Genomic DNA, 20650 nt, shown 5'->3' with positions numbered 1-20650 from the left:
GTTGCCAACCATTACAGTCTCCACTGTTAACACTAACGGTGATAAATTTCTTTCCGGGGATTCCCCAACGACACTTGTAGCGTATCATTGTGTTTCTCTTTCCTTTTATTTTACTTTTAACGTCGTCAGTGAACAGTGAGTACCAACCTACTCGAGCACAATCTAATATTGTATTATTTAAATAAGTTAGAAAATTAAAATTATAGATAAAAAGAAGAAACCCAGTGGTGCATTTAAACGCAAACAACGCCAAGAAAGAGAAGATAGTACACAAAAATTGCCAAAATTGACAAGTTTTTTAGTCAGCCTTCTGCAAGTACATCTGGCCAAAATATTTTTATTGATAGTGACTCAAATAATGTGGTAACTGCAGTGTTGGTTGAGAAGCCTACTGAAGAAGATTCGACAATTATTGCAGTTGGAGATACCTCCGCCGCCGATCATGTGAACGTGGATGATGTTTGCATGACCCACATAAGAGTGGAGGGTTTGGAGGAACCACAGACCTCTACATTTTTCGAAAATGTGTACGACAAATCTTCTTATGACTTGGGAAACTTCCCGAACAAGATATTAAGTGATAACGAAAAACGTCAAATTCTTGATATGGGGCCTTTACAGCCTTCAGAACCTTTTCCAACAGACATCAACCAGAACAATAGGTGTTTTTCAAAATCGTACTACGTTTCGTGTTCTAAATATGGGCCAGTTAATCGTTTTTGGTTGTGTTATTCCAAAATACTAGACGCTGCCTATTGTCAACCCTGCTGGTTATTTGCTTCACAAAGGAATAATGTTTGGTGTACGGGAATTCGAGATTGGAAGCATTTATCAGAGAGAATTAAACAACACAGTTGTTCGAGTGGCCATTCGGAAGCATGTGCTGTGTATGAATTTTGGAAAAAAAACGATACTAATACTATCGACAAGGAATTGAAAATGAAATTCGCAAAGAAGCATCATTTTGGAAAATGGTTCTTCAAAGGTTATTCGATATCGTACTTACCCTAGTAAAGAGTTCTTTGGCTTTGAGAGGACATCAAGAAGACTTAAGTCAGAAAGGATACCACGGAAATTTTCTGTCTTTTGTAGAGCTTGTCGCCCGATATGATCACATTTTGCGGCAAGTTTTGGATATGCCCAAAAGTAATAATAATTATTTCTAAGTTTTTTTTTATCGTTTTATTTTGTTTATAATTACCAACTGTTTAATGTCAGGACTTTTTTGAAATTGTGTTTTTTTATGTTTTTAGGATCTACAAGATATCTGAGTGCAACAATTCAAAATGAAATGATTGAGAGCTTGGGGACCAAACTCGAAACCCATCTACTAGAACAAATTAGAGCGTCACCGCTTTTTGCCATCATAATGTATACGGCACAGGACATATCGAAGGTAGATCAGCTAAGCATTGTTGTGAGGTATGCAGTAATAACCAGATCGGAAAATGGACAGCCAATTGATATAGAAGTAAAAGAAGTGTTTCTAGGCTTTTATGCAGCTATCAAACATGGCGCAGTAGATTTAGTCAACCAAGTGACAACATTATTTATCGACAAAAATATTGATTTAAAAAAATGTGTGGGGCAAGGCTATGATGGAGCCAGTGTGATGAGTGGTGTGTATAATGGTGTACAAAAACATATTAAGGATATCCAGCCTAACACAGAGTATGTACATTGTGCCACTCATAATTTAAATTTGGTGATAAATGATGTCGTTAGCAGTTGTGTGGAAATACAGATTTTTTCGCAACGTTGCAAGATTTGTATAACTTTTTCGGAAACAGCATCAAACGTTGGGATCTACTGTCAAAATTCACTAGCGAATCGAACACCACGCTAAAAAAACTAAATCCGACTAGATGGTCCAGTAGGGTCAATACGATATCTACAATAAAACTTCGTTATTTTGATATTATCAAAGCATTATCAGAAATAATTCTAAAGAGTCCTAATAAAGATGAGGTAGGGAAGCAGAGAGTATTAAAACAAAAATGCTAAATTTCGAGTTCGTGTTGCTTTGCGAATTCATGCACAGTGTATTGAACGACATCAATTATGCATCCAAAAGTTTACAAAAATGCAACATCAATTTGAGCGAGGCGAGTAAATTTTTAGCAGAGACCAAAGCAAAGTTGCAAATTTATAGAAATGATTTCGAATTATTCAAGTGCAAAGTCAGTAAAACTGCAAGAAAATATGGTATTGATACCCATTTTCAAGAAAAAAGGCAAAGAAAAGTTAAAAAACATTTTGATGAATTAGCTGCTGATCACCGATTTCCAAACCGAGAAAAAATATCTAAAATTGAAATTTTCAATAATGTACTAGACACAGTAATATCTCAATTAGATACACGTTTTATTGGTATGAGTGCAGTCTGTCATATATTCGATTTTCTAACACCAACATTTTTATTACATGTTGATGAAGCAACTTTATAACAAAAGTGTGACGAATTCCAAAGAAAATATTCAGATATAATAGGCCCTAGTTTTTCACTTCAATTTATTAATATTTACCACCTAGTTTTACCTCAACTAACTTAAGCACTGACTGTTCACCAATTATGTAAAGAAATAATGAGCAAATATGGAGTGCTAGAATGCGACCTAACAGAAGTATTTACAGCAATGTTATTATTCTTTACAATTCCTGTCACTTCTGCAGCAGCTGAAAGGTCATTTAGCAAATTGGAAATAATAAAAAATTATTTAAAAAGTAATATGGGCCAAACTCGACTCCGACATTTATCGCTAAAAGCAATTGAAAACAAAACCGCATCAAGCCTGGATTTAAACGAAGTCATTGATACTTTTGCGAAAACTTGGGAAGAAATTTTACCAACTCATGAGAAGGCTCCAGTGTCCACTACTGACTCACCATCTGTAACACAACAGCCAGCAACATCACCTCAACTAAAAAGAACTCGGTATGGGTGATCTATAAAAGTGCCAGACTTGGCATGTTATAAATATTTTGAGTTACTGTCCAGCATCTCAAAATGGAGGAGTTTGTGGATTTATTTTTCACTCAGAGTTATGTGTGTAGGCGTTAGCCTTGAACGGGCAGATGGTTTTATGATTTCAGAGAGTGAAGAAATCTCGGCAGAAACCAAACCTCTCAAGCCGCAGAAAATTCACTGTTTGAAAATCAAGCCAAGAAAAGAAAAATGTGTGAGCCATGTCAGAAAAATAAACAATGAAAAAATACAAAGTATACTTGTGCTACCTGAGAAAAATACTTATGTTTTAGTCATGAAACAACAATTTGTAAAGACCTCTAGCGAAAATTCTTGTTCGCATGAAGGTAGTTCTGCAACAGACAGCCTCTCTAAGATAATATTTTTATACTAACATGTGATATTGAAATAAGTTCCTCTGATATACAAAACTCTCAATGTTTTTTTACAATTTTACTCTTTTTTTTTTTCTTTATGTTGTGCAATTATTTGTGATACAGTTTTTTAATATACTTTACTAATTAAATAAGTTTTTTGATACTTTATCTATCTAAAGAATCTTAACTAGGTAGCAATTAACTATTTAAACTAGAATAAATGTCATTTGACTTTAAAAAAATCAAAAACACCTTATAGGTGCAACGCGACTACCCATGTCGGAAACAAGTCCGCGTCTAACAGAAGGTTAATTTGATTGTCCATGTTTCTTTGTATCGGAGTCTTCCTTATCAAATGTGTTTGTGAAATTCTTTTTGTTGCGTGTGGCCAGTTCTAAATTTATCTTAATGACTAAAGATCTACCCGATGTTTTCATAAACAAAATTGTTTCACAATTAAATTAAATTAACTACCTGCTAGAATTACATTTTTTAAAAATTCAAAAACACATAATTGGTATCAAATAATACAAAAGAAATGGACAAAAAGTAACAAACTTGTTCATGCTGCATCCCAAATAATGGAAAACCCTGAAAAAAGAAAATATTTTTAGTTATAATAAAAGAAGTTCGAGATTTAAATTTTAAAGTAATTAATTGACTATAATCGATCTTTTCAAATGATAGTATGTGACTTTATTTGAAAAGAACATTTTTTAGAACAAATAAAGTTATGAACTGATTTCCATAAACGAGGTTCGTGTCATTATGTATTAGTAATACTTACTTAAATATCTTAAGCAATAATCTGCAAGCAAGCAATAATCTGTTCAAAAATTCTATTTCAGTAGGGATTTTCTTTTTTGGAAATTTACTCAATTTTAGGGAATTTTCTAAAATGTACGAAAACCAGGATTTTAACAATTTTATTTAAACCAGTGGACCAGGAGAAACTGCCAAAATCCAGTAGTCTACTGAAAATCCTGTAGAGTTTGCAGTTATGATTATATTAGCCATGCATAAGCACTCATCAAGAGAGATTGATTTCTTTTCAGGATTTTTAACCTATTAACTATAAACCTCAACTCAACTTATAGCAAGATCGGACTTCATCTCTGAACAAATTGATTTATTTCAACACTTGTGGATAAGCACTATTCTGGCATGTTTTAGCATTCCTTCATTATAAATCTACAATTCGAAGTCCTGCAATCCATGGTTAGATAGAAGATTTATCTATCAGTCCATACAAACTAAAAGATATAACTAGTTCGCACACATTTACTGTGGTGTGTCAGATTCTAGGACTCAATCGTAATGGGTGGAGGGGGTGACCTCAAATATGCTAATTAATAAGTGCAGACAATATTTAAAGTTAGGAAATCAGACACAAAAACGTACTTTCTCAGATTAAACATACCTTTTTTAGAATAAATTCAGATTTCTGACCCCCAAAATATAAGGGGTAGCTGCAATCTGGGAAATATGGTTCCCATTGTTTGGCTGAAGAGCGGTATTCAGTTTAGACCCTTTACTGTTAATTTTACTTTTTACGTACTTCGTCACATCAAAAACTTTTTTAGTTGTTTGAATAATTTTTGCAAAAAATAAATACTATCTATTTATTATTTTATCAAATAATAGATTAAAAAATTTTGAATTGTAAGATATAAAATTTTTTAGATCATTTTAAAGTATTTTACATCATGTCAAAATACAAAATATTTTAGCGAAATTGGGTGAATAGTTCGTGAAAAATCAAATTTTAAATATACAGGTTTTTTAAAATTAGATTTCTCAGAAACTATTCAACCGGTTTTGCTCCAATTTTGTATTTTGTGATGCAAAATTACATACTTTAAAATGATGTAAAAAATTTTATACCTTATAATTCTAAATTTTTCAACTAATAGTTAATAAAATAATTAATATTAATTAAAATTTATTTTTTGTATGCAGGGTTTATACAGAGATCAGAAGAAGAAATCCAAGGAGTATCCAAGAAGTCCAAAATTTTAAGGACTAATCAAAAATTAAAAATCTTTGTGTAAAAGATAACTAGACAGTTTTTTTTAAATTAAAAAACAGTTATTATAAGGAACTTTCAAAAACGTTTAGTTTGCATATTTTTTTTCTAGCCCTTTTGAAATAAATTTTAACTTTGTCAAACTTCATCAAGAAAAATAAAGTTATCATTTTTACACATAAATACATTTTTCAGGTTCAATTATTTTAATAAATCTTGCTAAAGTACAGATGTTAAAGATTAACATACAAACCTACCAATCTTATATTTCTAAATTTGAATACGTACGAAAATCTAAGGCATTTTATACAAAAAAAATCATAGAAAATTATTAATTAGGTTTGCTTGTAACATGTAAAATTAAAATTATTTGCTGTTATTTTTTTCTTCTAACTCTTGCAATAATTTTTTTTTTCTCTTAAATTTTTCTTAAACTATTAGATTTTGACGGCTAAGTCATATAATTTAGTTTTCCTGTTTGGGCAGCAAATTCATCAGCGTACTTAGTATGTTCATCTATGCAACACAATAATCTAAGGAGTTTCTAAGGACTAACTTAGAAATCCAAGTACTCCTTGGAGACTTTTTTTTATTTTCAAGGAGTTTCTAAGGAGTATAAGGAGTCTGTACGCACCCTGTAGTATGGAATCATCTTTGAATAAATTATTTTTATAATTGTGTGCAAAAATGTTTAAATACGCTGAAAAATTTCTCGAGATACGCGAAATATGGAAAAAGTAAAATTATTACGACCATATTTTCCCGATTGCAGCTACCTCCAAAGTTTTTCATCTACATAAAATTAACAAAAAGCAAAAATATTTTCTAAATAACTAGTTTCTGGAAAGAAAAAAAAACTATATTATATAAGTCACCACAAAATTAATTATATATGTCACCATAAGAAAATGTTACACACAATTTTAAATACATTTGACTTGTTCCTTCTACTTTATAAAACAATTACTTTATTCAATTACATGAAAGAATGATTCAAAATTACAATTAGTAAAACTTATTGGTTGTAGAGGATAAGTAAAGTTATCGGAATTTTTTATGTTTAAATAAAAATTATTTATAAATGTAAATTAACAAAAACACTTACAAGATTAATATAGATTATACTGAATGAATAAAATATTTCTAAAAAATTAAGTAAACTAAAAATAAATCTTAATAAACTCATCAGAGTTGGCAAGACTTAGGACAGAATGGATTAATCCACAGTTTAAACCCTCCTGTCCAAAACCAGTTTGTCTTTAACTGCCCAAAACCCTTTTATTCAAATTATGTCACGATTTAAAAAAAATATTGGGAAAAATGAAAGGTTAATTTTTGAACAGGCAAAATGAGGACAAGTTTTTGTTTTATTAAAAAAGTTTATTATTATTTTTAATATTGCATTATTTATTCTTATATAATGCAGTGCAAAAACAAAATTTATCAGTATTAAAATATAATTTATCAAAAAATTTTTTAGCAAAGAAAAAAATAGATGAATTAAATCTTATTTTGGTATATTTTAGTATATTTAATTATAAATGCAGAGATGCCAAAAAATTTTTTTCAATTAAGTTATGCAACACAGTTCAGAAAGTAAACAAAATTAGTCAGATATTTGCAAATTTTAGTATGTAGTTGCTTACAATTTATTTAACAGTTTATTACAGTTATTAAAATTTACAAATATAAAAATCGACATTATTCATTTTGTACTATTACAATGGCAAAACTTATTCTTGCCCATAATAAAGTGTATTTCCAATAATAATAAAAACAAGATTGCATAAATATTTGAAACATTTAATACAGTAAATGTAATACTTAGAATAATAAAATATTAGAAAATATAATTGCTTTTTTAAAATATTTTGTTTTCATAAAAATGTAATAAAGAAGCGACCAAGTAAAGAAAATATTAACTGGTTTCAAATAAAATTGTAAACTAAATTTAAAACATAAAGAAATTCAGTATCAATGAAATTTAAAACTTACCTCATTCATGAAACCAAGCAGTACATCTTTTTGTTGAGACGAATGAGCAATAAAAAAGACTTTACGCTTTGGTGTTAAGCGCTTCCTGATAGACACAAGAGCTCTTACAACTCTAAGAATGAATCTTGGCTCTTTTGAGTTTACAGACTTTTCTATGAAAACCAGGTGTTCCTTTATATCTAAAACAAAAGGAGATATTTATTTAAAAATTAATTATCAAACTTTTGACCTGCTCTAAATTTCTGAAATCGTATAGGTATATAAGAATAATGTATTCATATGTATGTCTATTAAACTTCTATATCAATTTATTATTGTTTATTGTGAAAAAAATATTAAATTTTTAAAATACTTGTTTTAACTTACATTACATTAATCACATGTAGACATTATATAGAAATACATTTAACTTTATAAACAAATATTGCATAGAAAGACATCATAAATAAATGTTGCAGCTGAATTAATCACTTATTAAGAATATATTCTAATCTTATCCATTGAACATTCAATCGATTTCGATATTTAATGAACTAACAATAAATATTTTTATTGTGTATTTTGTAAATTTGAATAACAAAATTTGTTAAATTAAGTAAACATTGAAAACTGAGAAGTTAAAAATGTTGAAAGAAAAAATATTAAGTGGTAATTATATGAAGGATTATTACGTATCAAAATATAGTGCAATAAAAATATTAACTGACAAAGGAAAAATTCAGTTCATTTTAAAAATAGAAATTTTAACTGTTTTAAAACATACTAAATATTTTAACCCAAAGTTAACCTTACAAAGTTAACCCTGCATTATTAATATAAAATAATTTTCATACATCTTAATCACACACAAAAAAAGATAGAAATAATATACCCCTTTAACTGAAAGATTTTTGTGGTTAAGAGAAATAAAGTAGCTTAAAGAATATTGAGTTAAAAATAGAATATGATACTCATTGCAGTTATGACATTGAATTAATGAATTGAATTGAATGTAGGGTTTAGTGGCGCAAGGTCCAGATGAGGACATGCTGCGCCAAACAATACGGTAAATTCATTTAAAAACCTAGGTGCATGCAAAATTTAATTGTATCACAATTATAATTGATAAAATAGTACTAGTGGGTGATTAAGACAAGATAATCTAATTAAAATCAGATAAAAGGTATGAATAAAACCAGATAAAAAGTATGAATACAGTATAAAAAGCATGAAGTGAGTAAAATGTACAAAGGTGGTAAGATATTTACAAGAGTGTATAAAACAGTAGATGTGTTAAGACTTTTATATGCTGTTAAAAATGCCAACGACACGTAAAAATGCAAAAATGTTAGGATGATGAATGTCATCCAACAAATCTTGAATGCATAAAAGGGAACTACCAAATAACTTTAAATGATGTTGATTAAAACATGGACACGTTATTAAAATATGATGAATTGTGAGAGGAACGTTACAAGTACTGGGGGAGGTTCTCCGAACAGCAGATGAAAATGTGTTAACCGGGTGTGAGCGATTCGCAGTCGAGTGAGTTTAATGTCTGAACTACGCAGGTGCAGAACAGGCAAATGGTCCAAATTGGTTTTAACACTATGTAGCTTATTGAGAGTTTGGAGATCCCACCTTTGCTGCCATAACGATGTTATAAATTTTCAAACATGCAGTTTAACATCCGTAAAAGGCACAGATAATGGAACAGTGGCAGAACCTGCACATTGAATTAATGAGTTTTACAGTTGTATTTGAATTAAAAAGTTAGCCACTACATTGATTGTTAAGAAAATAAAATATTTATAACTATTTTTGATAAAATGTGTTGAAATTTAAATAAGTGGTTCAATTGAAATTTTAAAATTTAAGAAATATATAATGCCTCTGATGGCATCACCATATAGTATATATAAGGCCGTGATAGCCTGGTTGGAAGGGCGTTGGGTCCATGCCCTAAAGGTCATGAGTTCCACTCCACCCACCCCCCTGTACGAAAGGGTGACAGGCTCTGGTTTAGGTCAAAATTACAACCTGCGGATGAATGGTGTATGAATGTGTCCTCCCTGTAAAACGGGTTAGGACATATCTGCATGGCAGAATTCTTAGCCCCAGATGGCACAACTGGAAAACAAGAAGCATGTACCTTTCGCCTTAAAAGTGGCTTGTCAGTATTGGAAATTGGCATATGACAACAACAGTATATATAATAGACAAGTAATTCATTATTGATAGTTTAGATTTTTACAATTATGCACTTATAAATTAAATAACTCCTACCTAATATTAAAAGTTGTCTGTTTAAACTCATACCTACTCAGAAGTTAATAAAATAAATTTAAAAAAACCTCATAAAATAGTCATGTTAGAGTCAAAACACTATCAGTAATAATGAAATTATGCAAACAGAAATACAAAAAAATATTGTTACATATAGACAAAAGGTCATAAGTTTTTAAATATTTGACAATAAACTATTCCAAGTGTTTTCAAATTGATATATTAAAATTAACAGTTTAAAAAAACTAAAGAAAAAAATTATTTTACCAGCCAGTGATAAAGCTTCGAGATCAACTTTGGGAGCCTTTTCTTTCTCAGCTGCATTATCTGCATCCTCTGAAGTCATTTCAAGGTCAACGTCTTGAATTGCCATTACTATATTGAAAAATAAAAAGTAACCATATAGTCATTACATTATAGTAATACAACATTTGATGTCTTGTGCCTGAAACATTAAGAATTTTTATTTCTTAAAATTGAAAAACTAAAAAAAAAAAAAAAAAACGACAAAATACTTAAAATTTATTTAAACTTTTTCATACATGGTTAACATAATGAATTTAAAAGATTCAACTTATATCAAACCTGCAACCCCACAAATAAAATATTAATTGCAGCAATAGAAACCTATCATAAAGTACTATGTTTATAAAAATCAGTGAGATCTCTATAGATGTTATGTTTACCTGTACTTAGGTATTTTTAAACGCTGATAGGACTTTAAATTTAAAAAAAACAGAAAGTGGTTGAAAAGAACCACGATATTATTGAAAATTAGGAATGCACCAGATGATGAATTTAACCAAGCATTTATAATTTAATATTACCATCTAGTTTTTATATTGATAAACAATTAGGATCCTTAAATATTTAATTCTTATAAATTTTAAACTAACCTACAACTTGAATGATGAAATACTGGGAATATTTCCATATCAGGATCTGGAGCGCCAACTGCAATGGCCAAGGTGCCAAATAGATTTTAAACTTGCAAATTAAAAAAAAAAAAAAAAACGTTGTTTGCTTGGGGGTGGCTTAGAGTTATACCTTTCGAGTTGGTCCCTTTCTATCATGTTCTCATTTAGTATCTCGCGGGTAGCTCACCGGAAACTGCCAAGACTTAGCGATTGATTATTCTCCGATAGATTACAATACGGAAATCTAATCACTGAAATTTAAACCAGTATGCAAGTTTTCTTATGCAATAAGTCAACTTTGAAGAAAGCTATGAAATCCCTCAAAGTAAAGAACTCCAATTCCAGGGTTGCCACAGAAAATAAATGAACAAAATAGTTGCTTTTAGAAGCCTAGAGCATGAAAATCGTTGCCAAAAACTATGAGAATAGTTGCCTAAATAAGAACCAAAATAAGACTAAAATTTTATTAAATGACATAATTGTCATACACCATGATCCATTTTGTCAAGTTGGTGGTAAATAAGATCATTTTTTTATAAACGTTAGTGTTCTAGCACTAAATTTTTACATAAAAAAAACACTTATTCTGAGAAGTTTTCCCTTTTACCATAATTGATTTAGCATATATATATTGTGAAAAGTGATTACTCAAATTAAAAACTCATGCATTGTAATATCGTATTAAAAATTGGGTTTTTTAAAATCGTGCAGAATTTTGTAGCAAAAACAGTTGAAAAGGCGATCGAGAAACGAAATAGACTTACGATAGAATCTGTGCAAATTGAACGCATTAAAAAGTGATGACTCAAATTTGCAATTGAAAATTTTTCATTTTTTAATTATTTATTTAATTTTTTTAAATTTTATTATTTTTACTTTACATTTTTTATTTTTCAAGAAAAGAAATTCAGTGTGTTCAGAAGATTTCGCAGGGTTGCAGGTTTTCAACCCAATTTATGCTAAAAAAAACATTGCTAGGAGTACAGAAAAATCTCCTAATAGTCTCATTTTCCTGAAAATAGTTGCTTTTTTAGCCTTTTCAGGCACAAAAAGTTGCCATAGTCACCTCATGCTGAAAATTGTTGCATTTTAGTCGCCTGTGGCAACCCTGAAGAATTCAAAAATTTTAAGAATTTTCAACAAAAATCTGTTTATTGTAAACCAACCACATGCCTTGAAATAGTTAGTTTTAAAAGCTTTCATCCACAAAATAACTCAAAATTCTCATAATAATTGTTGCATCTTAATAATAATTGCATCTTAAAAAATTATTAAAATATTACAATTAATACATTTTTATAAAACTTCAATATAGGGAAGAAATACGAACAATTTTGTACGAAACAAATTAATAAAAAAGAATACGACGTTCAAAAAGTCCTAAAAATTTCAATATTTTTAGGCTATTAACTTCTTCTTACAGATTTTTAGCAAAAATTTTCATTTTCCATGTACAATCCCTGATTTTTGTGAGTTAATATGAAATTCAAATAAATTTTAGTATCCATTAATAATTTTAAAATATTAACTGCAACTATATATTTCTTTAAAATCTTTAAATAAATTTTTTCAGTAATAAAATTGGTCGATTACTTTATCCACAGTGCTAAATATATTAGATGCAAACACATGATAATAAGCCAACATATATTATCACCCTATACATATCCTCAAGTTTGGGTATTTAATTTATAACAAAAGAAGTTCAGAACATGTGCTTGCTTACTAGAAATAATAAATAATTAAAGGCTAGAGCTAAATGCTATTTACACTTTTAAATCTAAAAAGGATTAAATATGTTTATGTTGTAAGCAGAATACTATACCATAAGTTTTCTATTTTCATAAACTAACTACATATAAAAAATGAATGCTATGCAATCTTTTATAATTTTACATCATATATATCAGGGGTTTCCAAACTTGCATGAGGCCGGGGGCCACAATTAAAAACACAAATCAAATGGCGGGCCGCAACTTTATCAAAATTTTTTGTAGGATGCTTTTATGTTTGAAGGAACATTAAATATTACTGTCAGAGTTTTACCAAGTTGTACAAAACAAAAGTATTGAATTACAAATTAAAATAAGAAGTAGATTTTTAAAAATATTTAATTAAAAAACATTAAATAAATAATAAAAATTCGGACTACAATAACCTAATGTGCACCGATGTATTAAACAATTAATGTGCAACAGATATCTAAATGTTAAGGTATTAAACTTACATAGTAGCACACAAAATATTCAATGAGAAAATTGAGGTTTGTCTGCTGCAACCACCAGAGTATAGATATTTACATTTTAAATATAAAATTTACAAATGTGTGTGAAAATATTTTCGCCCAAAATGAGTGGTTTCAAAAAGTTAAATTGGAGAATTTCTTCGAGAAAATTTCTGATACGCACATGCTAAGTTATGTTCACAAAATACAAAAAAAAAATGAAATAAAAAAGATAAACATACACGATTATTTTTGTATTTGAATAAATATTTTCTTGGGTGCAAAACCTGAAAAAAAAATTTCTTTGCACCGTTGGTATGTTAAATTTCACAGAAACGAAAAAATTAGGTTTTTATTAGCGAGAAAAGTATTTTCAACCCGTATAGATTTTTTACAACAATTGTCGACAAAAAAAAATGACAACTGATATATTTTAGTTCGCGGGCCACAAAAAAAAAGCCTTGCGGGCCGGATGCGGCCCCCCAGTTAGAAACCCCTGATATATATAATCAACTTAAAGGAAAAATGTTGTATCTACTATATTGTCTTACTATAGATAAGAATCTAATGGTTTTCAATTGACCGCTTAATTTTATTGGCAGAAAAATCACGTGGTAGGATCCACACACAGTTTTTCCTCATCATTTTCATATTGTTTTGGTAGTCATCAGCATAAAATTAATTAAAGTTATAAAGGTTTGTTTTTCTATAAATAATTTTTTAACACTTATCTAAAGTTATTTTCCAAGTAGTATTATTATTACGCTTTTAACTCAAGAGTTTAAAACTAAAAGAATTTTTTTTTATTATTATTATTATTATAATGTAAGTCTGCATTAAAATTTTAAGATAAAATTATCTAGAAAAGTGGTCTAATCTTATTAACTGTTTTGCAATTATTATTTTTGTACAAATAACATTATTATACTGTCTTAAATTACATTAAAGAGATCTGTTAAATAATTTATCAGCTTCGTGTACAATGAGATGCAAGCAAAAATAGTATTAAATATATCTGCCCGTTTAGTAAGAGAAAATATTTAATTGCAGTGAATTGTGAACTCACATAATAATTGTGAACTTACATAATATTGTAAATGTTATTTTAAATAATGATTACTGAGAAAAAATTACTTCTGTTTACCAATAGATCTAAATATTTATAGTACTAATATTTGGATGTGGGAAGTGGTGGTACAAGCGTAAGCAATCAGAATTCCTTTTAGTACATAAGCTGTTGTTCTGGCCGACAACATATCTATCATAATCTCGAAACCTGCGATTTCCATCTTGGGTGTCTCTCTTTCTGATCTTAATTGGCTTTAGCCATCAACCTTTTTACCTTGCACATTTTAAACATTTTAGCTGCTGCTTTTACAATTACCATACTTTTTGCTTCCCTTTTGAGATTTAACTTTTAACTTTATCTTTTCATGGTTTTTATCTGAGATATTTAAGGTTTCTGATCATGTGTTCTTATCTTAATTATCCTAGCAAGTTTACATATTTGCATTATTTTACGATTGGTTTTAATGTGCACTATTTTATAAATTTTTGGGTTTTAAATTTATAAGGGTCTTCGGACTTTTTAGTAGTTTTAATAATTTCATGAGGGCCAGTTGGCCTTGACGATCCCTTTTGATCGAAGTTATTTTATTAACTAGTTTTAAATTGTACAAGTATAATTAAGTCTTGGATTTTTATATCTAGAGTGGTTTTATTCATTTTAAATTCATGAGGGTTCTCTGACCTTATGATTTATGCAATGATATTGACTTCAGTTGTTCTGTGATCTTATTTCCATTATTATTATATTGATAAATTTTCTTATTTTTAGATGTTTATATACTCAGAGAATTGTCATGGCTTGAAATATGCACAGCTATATAGACATTGAACATAACTAATTTTTGATGTACTTTTTTTGTATAACCTTTCGAAGCTCGATATTACTCCTTCATGCCCTTTAATAGGCAAGTCTTTACCTTAGTACAAAGATGTTCGGTTCTTAAAAACCTACATATGCAGGACTATCAACTACTACAGTTTTTGTAAAAGCTTTTATAGGGTAGTCATCATCATCATCATCAATGGTTCTACAGCCCTGGGTAGGCCTTGGCCTTCTCAAGAAGTATTTTCCAGGCTAAACTTTTTCCTGCTAGTGTTTTCCAGTTTTTAGTTTTCATGACCATCTATCCGTCTTAAATTCAGCCTGCCTCTTTTTCGTCTGCCAACTGGTCTGGCATTGAAAACTCTTTTTGTGGCACGGTCTTCGTCCATTCTGATAGAGTGGCCTTTCCATTTTATTCTTTGTCGTTTAATAAAGTTAATAATGTCAGGTTCCTTATATGAGTGATAAAGCTCTAGATTTGATCTTCTAAGTCACACTTATAGGGTAGTACACAATTAAAAACTAAAGCTTTCGGTAATTTTGCCAACATTTTAAAAAGCCTCACCACGAGGAAGCCACAACAAAGCAAGGATTTTTGTAAACTTTTGAATCATTTACATGCAGTCGGTGAGGAAAAAAGAAACTTTAAATTCAATTTTGCAAAACTAAGAATGATAAATCAAAAGATTAACTTAGCTACGACTGGAAGAAATTTTCTCAAAAAACGTAAAAAGTTAGCAACCCTTATTTTGACCCCAACCCAGCATTACGATTTTGGGAAAGTATGTTTCGAAATTATCCATATTTAGAGATAATTCATAAATATTTAGAAACTACACGTATTTAGAAAAACCATATCTTGTACGGATGAGGTTATGTTGGGTACCTTTGAGAGAAAGACCTGGAGTATTTTTAGAAGAATTTTTAAAAAATGGTGTGCGGTTTAGAAAAACAAATTTAGAGCTTTATCACTCATATAATGAACCTGACATTATTAACTTTATTAAACGACAAAGAATTAAATGGGCAGGCCAGGTTATCAGAATGAATGAAGATCATACCACAAAATGAGTTTTCAATGCAAGACCAGTTGGCACACGAAAAAGAGACAGGCCGAATTTGATTTGGATAGTTGGCCTAGAAAAAGACACTTTGGTCTTAAAAACTAAAACTTGAAAACACCAGCAAGAAAAAGGTTAGCCTGCAAAAAACTTCTTGAGAAGGCTAAGGCCCACCCAGGGCTGTCCAGACATTGATGATGATGTTTAGAAATTTTTGCTTATCAAAATTTTTTAATTGTTAAAAACTGGTTTTTTGAAAGGAAAAAGTAAGAATGTAAAACTGGTCCTTGCAAATACTGAGTTGATCAATGACTGCAATGTTTCCATCACCTAAGTTTACAGTGAAGATTTGTAAATTAGCAATGCTGAATATTTAAGAAATATTTTACCTCTAAAATTTCCATCAAGTTTTTAACCCTTTCGACCCAAAAGGAATATAAATGTCTCAAAGATCAAAATTTATTCTCTAATGGATAAACAGATCCCAATTTTGCATGGGTTTTTATGTTTTCAGGTTTCTTTAGACATTAGCGAATAAAAATATGACTAAAGGAATTTGGTAACACTCTAATTTTCATAATGGCGAACTTCTGTTTGTGAGCATGTCAGTCAACTTTGTTTTAATATGTGTATTTTCTGAATTTTGAATACAACTATATTTTGGAGAAAAAAAATTGTTCCTTCGTATTAAGTATAGTTTGTCTAAAGTAAGAAATCCCCTAGCCATTTATCTGGACCCATGAGGGTGACTATGGTAACGAGGTATAACTATTTCATGTAGGGGTATGGGGTCATTGTTTACAGGGGTCTGTCTAGGTTTTTCTGAGAGGTACCTATTTTGTGAAAATTTAGACATAATTCGTAAAAAATGAAAAATTGTATTAAAAAATCAACACAAAAGTATAGATTTATCGTTTCTTACGGGATACAAAAATAAAATTTTAAGAAAAAGTATTTTGTGAAACTACCGTTTTTCCTAAAGTTGAATTTGTGAAGGTACCGCTAAAAGGGTACTAAATTTGGCCTGGACAGACCCCTGGTTTAGGACAGATTTTGAAAGGGATATAGAAAGAGGGAGGGGGGGGGGAGAAAGGTAATCTTTTTTTTTTTGGTCAACTGTGTTAGCCCTTGAGTGAAGAGAAGCTACCCTTCCTGAAATGTGCTATTCTTGCTTCCATAGCAGCAGACAGCCTCAGACTTTGTGGCGGGGGAAGTTCTAATCGTAGACAAACTGCAACAATTGTACCTATTTAGTATCAGATGGAGAAACTTTGACACATTTTGTTTTGTGGGAAATATTGTGCCAATCATAATTACCATTGGGACAATACATCCCATTAGTGATACAAACATTATAAGACAAAATTTTAGGTTTTGTTTTGATTATTTCAAAACAGCAACTTCTCATTTCTACAACATCTGGTAAGACTGGTAACTATTCTAACTTCTGGTAAGAATAAATAATTTTATGCCGTTATAATATTTTCATTTTTCATTCCCATACAATATAGGTATTTTTACAATATTCAAGACAATTAGATATATTGTCGGAGATTTCCGGGAAAACTCTAGACTCACAGTACACTTATTTTAATATGTCAGCATTAACATAAACTGATTCTAATACTTAAATTTCAATGCAGCAAAAATCGGGGGGAAAGGGTTAAAATTTGCTCATTGCTTACATCTCTTTAAAAAATATTTGAAAAAAAAAAATACACCGATTTACTCAGCAGTTACCACCCTTAACGTAAAGAAAGGTAATTTTCTGGAACATGAGAAAGAAAGACATATATTAATACACATAGAAAATAACATACTTTTGTAACATCATGCGATCCCCAAGCTACTGTAGTAACTTCAGAAGAATGTCCCGGAAATTCGCATTTTGGATAACCAGGTAGATTAACCTATTAAATAACAATAAATACTTCTATTATTGATAATATATGATTAAGAAAATATGATTAAGAGGAAATGATACATGATTATGAAAATAAATTAAAAAGTAAGAATTCTGCTAAAACACAAATTGCAATTTTTCTTAAATATAACTTTTCTTACTTTATAGACTTTTTTTAAAACAATTATATTAGGAGAAGATTTTATTCAATTCCTCCTATGAGTTCACACTCTCCCTATTATTATCTTCTTCAAAATTTCAATCGTTAACAAAATACTTTTCATTTATCCACTCAAGTTCAAATACATTTATTTTAAACTTGTAGTGAATGACAGTTGATGTTAATACAGTTTTTTTTTCAAATATTAATTAATTAATTAAATAGGGATGAGCAAAAATCGAAATGGATATTTCTGATGGGTTAAGCGTTAATCATTGCTTTAAATTTTACAATAAGCAATTCGCATATTTTAATAATAACATCAGTAATAATTTTTAACTTATAGCTCTACCATTGATAAACACAAATAGAGAAAAATTGAAATCAATACCTTGGTTCAACTACAGTTACAAACATTAGGCCTTAAACCAGGGGGGGGGGACAAGTTTCTTCCAGTGGAAAAAAACTGTGCAATAAGAAACAGGTATCTTCTAACTCAAATAGAATAAATGGAAGAAGAAGAAAAAAAAATTTTTTTAAATTCCTCATCAGTTTTTAATTGCAATTTAGCTTAAATAATACTAGTAATTTCCATTCTATTTAATAGATCTTTTTTTAAAATAAGTGAAAATTTAAACTAAATTAAACTTATTAAAATTAAACCTAACCAATTTCTTAAAAAATTAAAACTACAAATAACATGCTAATTTTTAATAATCAAATACTGTTAAGTATGAATACTCAAAAACTACTCTTTAATATATGTTGATTTTAAATCTCTATATAAAACAGATATAAATAAATTGTTTCTTATTTAAGTATTTATGAAAATATTGTTTGTTTTCTGATACTATATTATATTTAAATTCCATTGCATTAAATAAATTATATTACTATTTAATTAATTCTGTTCTACTACAGTCAATTCCTGGAATATTAAATTTAAGCTTGAAATATATCTATGATACTTATTGCAGAACAATTCTATTAGTTTTTTTTCCATTTCATCCAGTTACTTACAGTCCTGGAAGAAGCAACCGATAAGATTTGTGTCGAGCACCAAGTTTGACTTTTCTGAACTTATAACTCCAGTTAAATCTCCCCATAGTATTAAAATAATTACATATTTTATTTTACAACATAACATTTAAAGTATATTTAAACAAATATCAAGTGTTAATAGAGTGCAAAACAACTATTAAAAAAGAGTTAGGTCATGTATACACATGTTTGCACATAAGCATCTCAAGACAATAAAATAAGGGTAATACTGTTTAAGAACTTATTATTCACATACATACACTAACATAATGCGGCTAATCAGTAATATGTAATAGAAAAAAAAATTTATGAAAACTAAATTTTCTAAATTGCTTAACATCACATTCTGAACGTTTAGATGAAATTTCAATTTCTAAGCACATGATTGAAATCCAACTGTATGTATTAAAAACAAATTACCTCTAATAATAAAATCTAACACCTCTGAAAGCGAAGCATTTTTAGTCTTTGAATAAAAATTAATTTTATCAAATTATTGTTTATATATTTTGTGGAGTTAATTTTATTGGAGTTAACTTGTTAATGTATAAAAAATTAAAAATAAATGCAGCATATTTTTAAATGTAAAAATTTTAATATATTCTACATAAATTTATTCAATATTATGTAACTAAAGAGTTTCATTATATAAAAATAAAATAAATAAATAAAGACTTTATTTTTTGTAGATTAAATACATTATCATTAAGTCAAAAAAAAAAACTAATTTCAAAAAGTGTTTAAATAACTTACATAGCTGCCAACATGGATATGAAAAAAACCAGTAGATTTTACGAAATAATATAAATTTCATGATAATTGTCGCAAAGTGTACTAAATATTTTACGCAGAGGAAATTTTAGGGATTTTATAGTCATCAAAATAGAAAAACTATCATATTTTCCAGTTATGATTAAAATTAAATGAACTTGAAATTATATGTATAATGTTAACTCATAATTTTGAATAGTAAAGAGGCATTTAATTCATCAAAGATAGTTAAAAGATTATTTAATTAATTTAAAAAGCAAATTCGGAATGAAAATAAACTTAATATTTTGGAACAAAAAAATTTTTGTAACTAATATTTATAAATGAGGCTCACTTCATTATGTATTAGTAACATTTATTTAAATATTCAAGCAAGCAATAATCTGCATAAAATTTTTATTGCAGGTGGGATTTTTTAAGGAAATTTACCCAATTTTAGGGAATTTTCTAAAATATACAAAAACCAGGATTTTTATGAAATCAGTTAACTAGGAGAAACTGACAAAATCCAGTAGTTTACTGGAAAAACCAGTAGAGTTGGTAGTTATCAATTTAATGTTTTAAGAAGCATATCTTAAATTTAAATAAATAAATAAAAGGGGAAATAATGCTTATTAATAAGAACTATTTTATAAAATTACATTGCTGATAAGGGAAAAAAATAATAGCATCAATGAATTAAGTTTTCGTAATGCCATATAATGGATTGAAAAAGATTTCTATTAAAATGAGTGATCATTATTAATTGCAAAAACTCCATGGATATTCATAGCTGATTGTGAATTTCCCTGAAAACTCTAGGTTTTCCTTTTTGACACCCAGAACTAAATTATTCTTTTTCACCTGTCTTGATGTTTTGTTTAAACTCAAAGAAATGTGGGAGATAAGTAAAACTTACTTTCCAAACATAAGCTTTATTGCTGCTGGAACCACAAGCACTTAATTCCATCAGCACTTAATTCTAACTTTATGTAATAGGTATTACATTTGAATCCATCATAAACAGTTTCTGTTAAAATACAAATGAAATTAGCTATATTTACTAACTAAAAAA

General features: G+C 28.8%; 1 protein-coding gene across 1 annotated transcript in view; it reads right to left on the bottom strand.

Moving 5' to 3' along the window:
* Nucleotides 1–921: 921 nt before the first annotated feature.
* The window catches only part of LOC147802099 (26S proteasome non-ATPase regulatory subunit 3-like), a 38036-nt gene continuing 18307 nt past the window's right edge, over nt 922–20650 (bottom strand). Inside the window, exons 14-18 of the mRNA XM_087153006.1 lie at nt 20495–20605; nt 17542–17631; nt 9896–10073; nt 7364–7542; nt 922–3933 (exon numbers count right to left, since the gene is read on the bottom strand). Coding sequence (XP_087009132.1) covers nt 3835–3933; nt 7364–7542; nt 9896–10001 — 384 coding nt within the window. The 5' untranslated portion in view covers nt 10002–10073; nt 17542–17631; nt 20495–20605 and the 3' untranslated portion in view covers nt 922–3834. The remainder of the gene's footprint in view (nt 3934–7363; nt 7543–9895; nt 10074–17541; nt 17632–20494; nt 20606–20650) is intronic.

This window comes from Parasteatoda tepidariorum, chromosome 10 (genome assembly GCF_982258835.1).
Source record: "Parasteatoda tepidariorum strain Cologne lab strain chromosome 10, Ptep-v5.0, whole genome shotgun sequence".
NCBI classification, from domain to species: Eukaryota; Metazoa; Arthropoda; class Arachnida; order Araneae; family Theridiidae; genus Parasteatoda; species Parasteatoda tepidariorum.
This window is presented reverse-complemented; position numbering and strand designations above follow the sequence as displayed.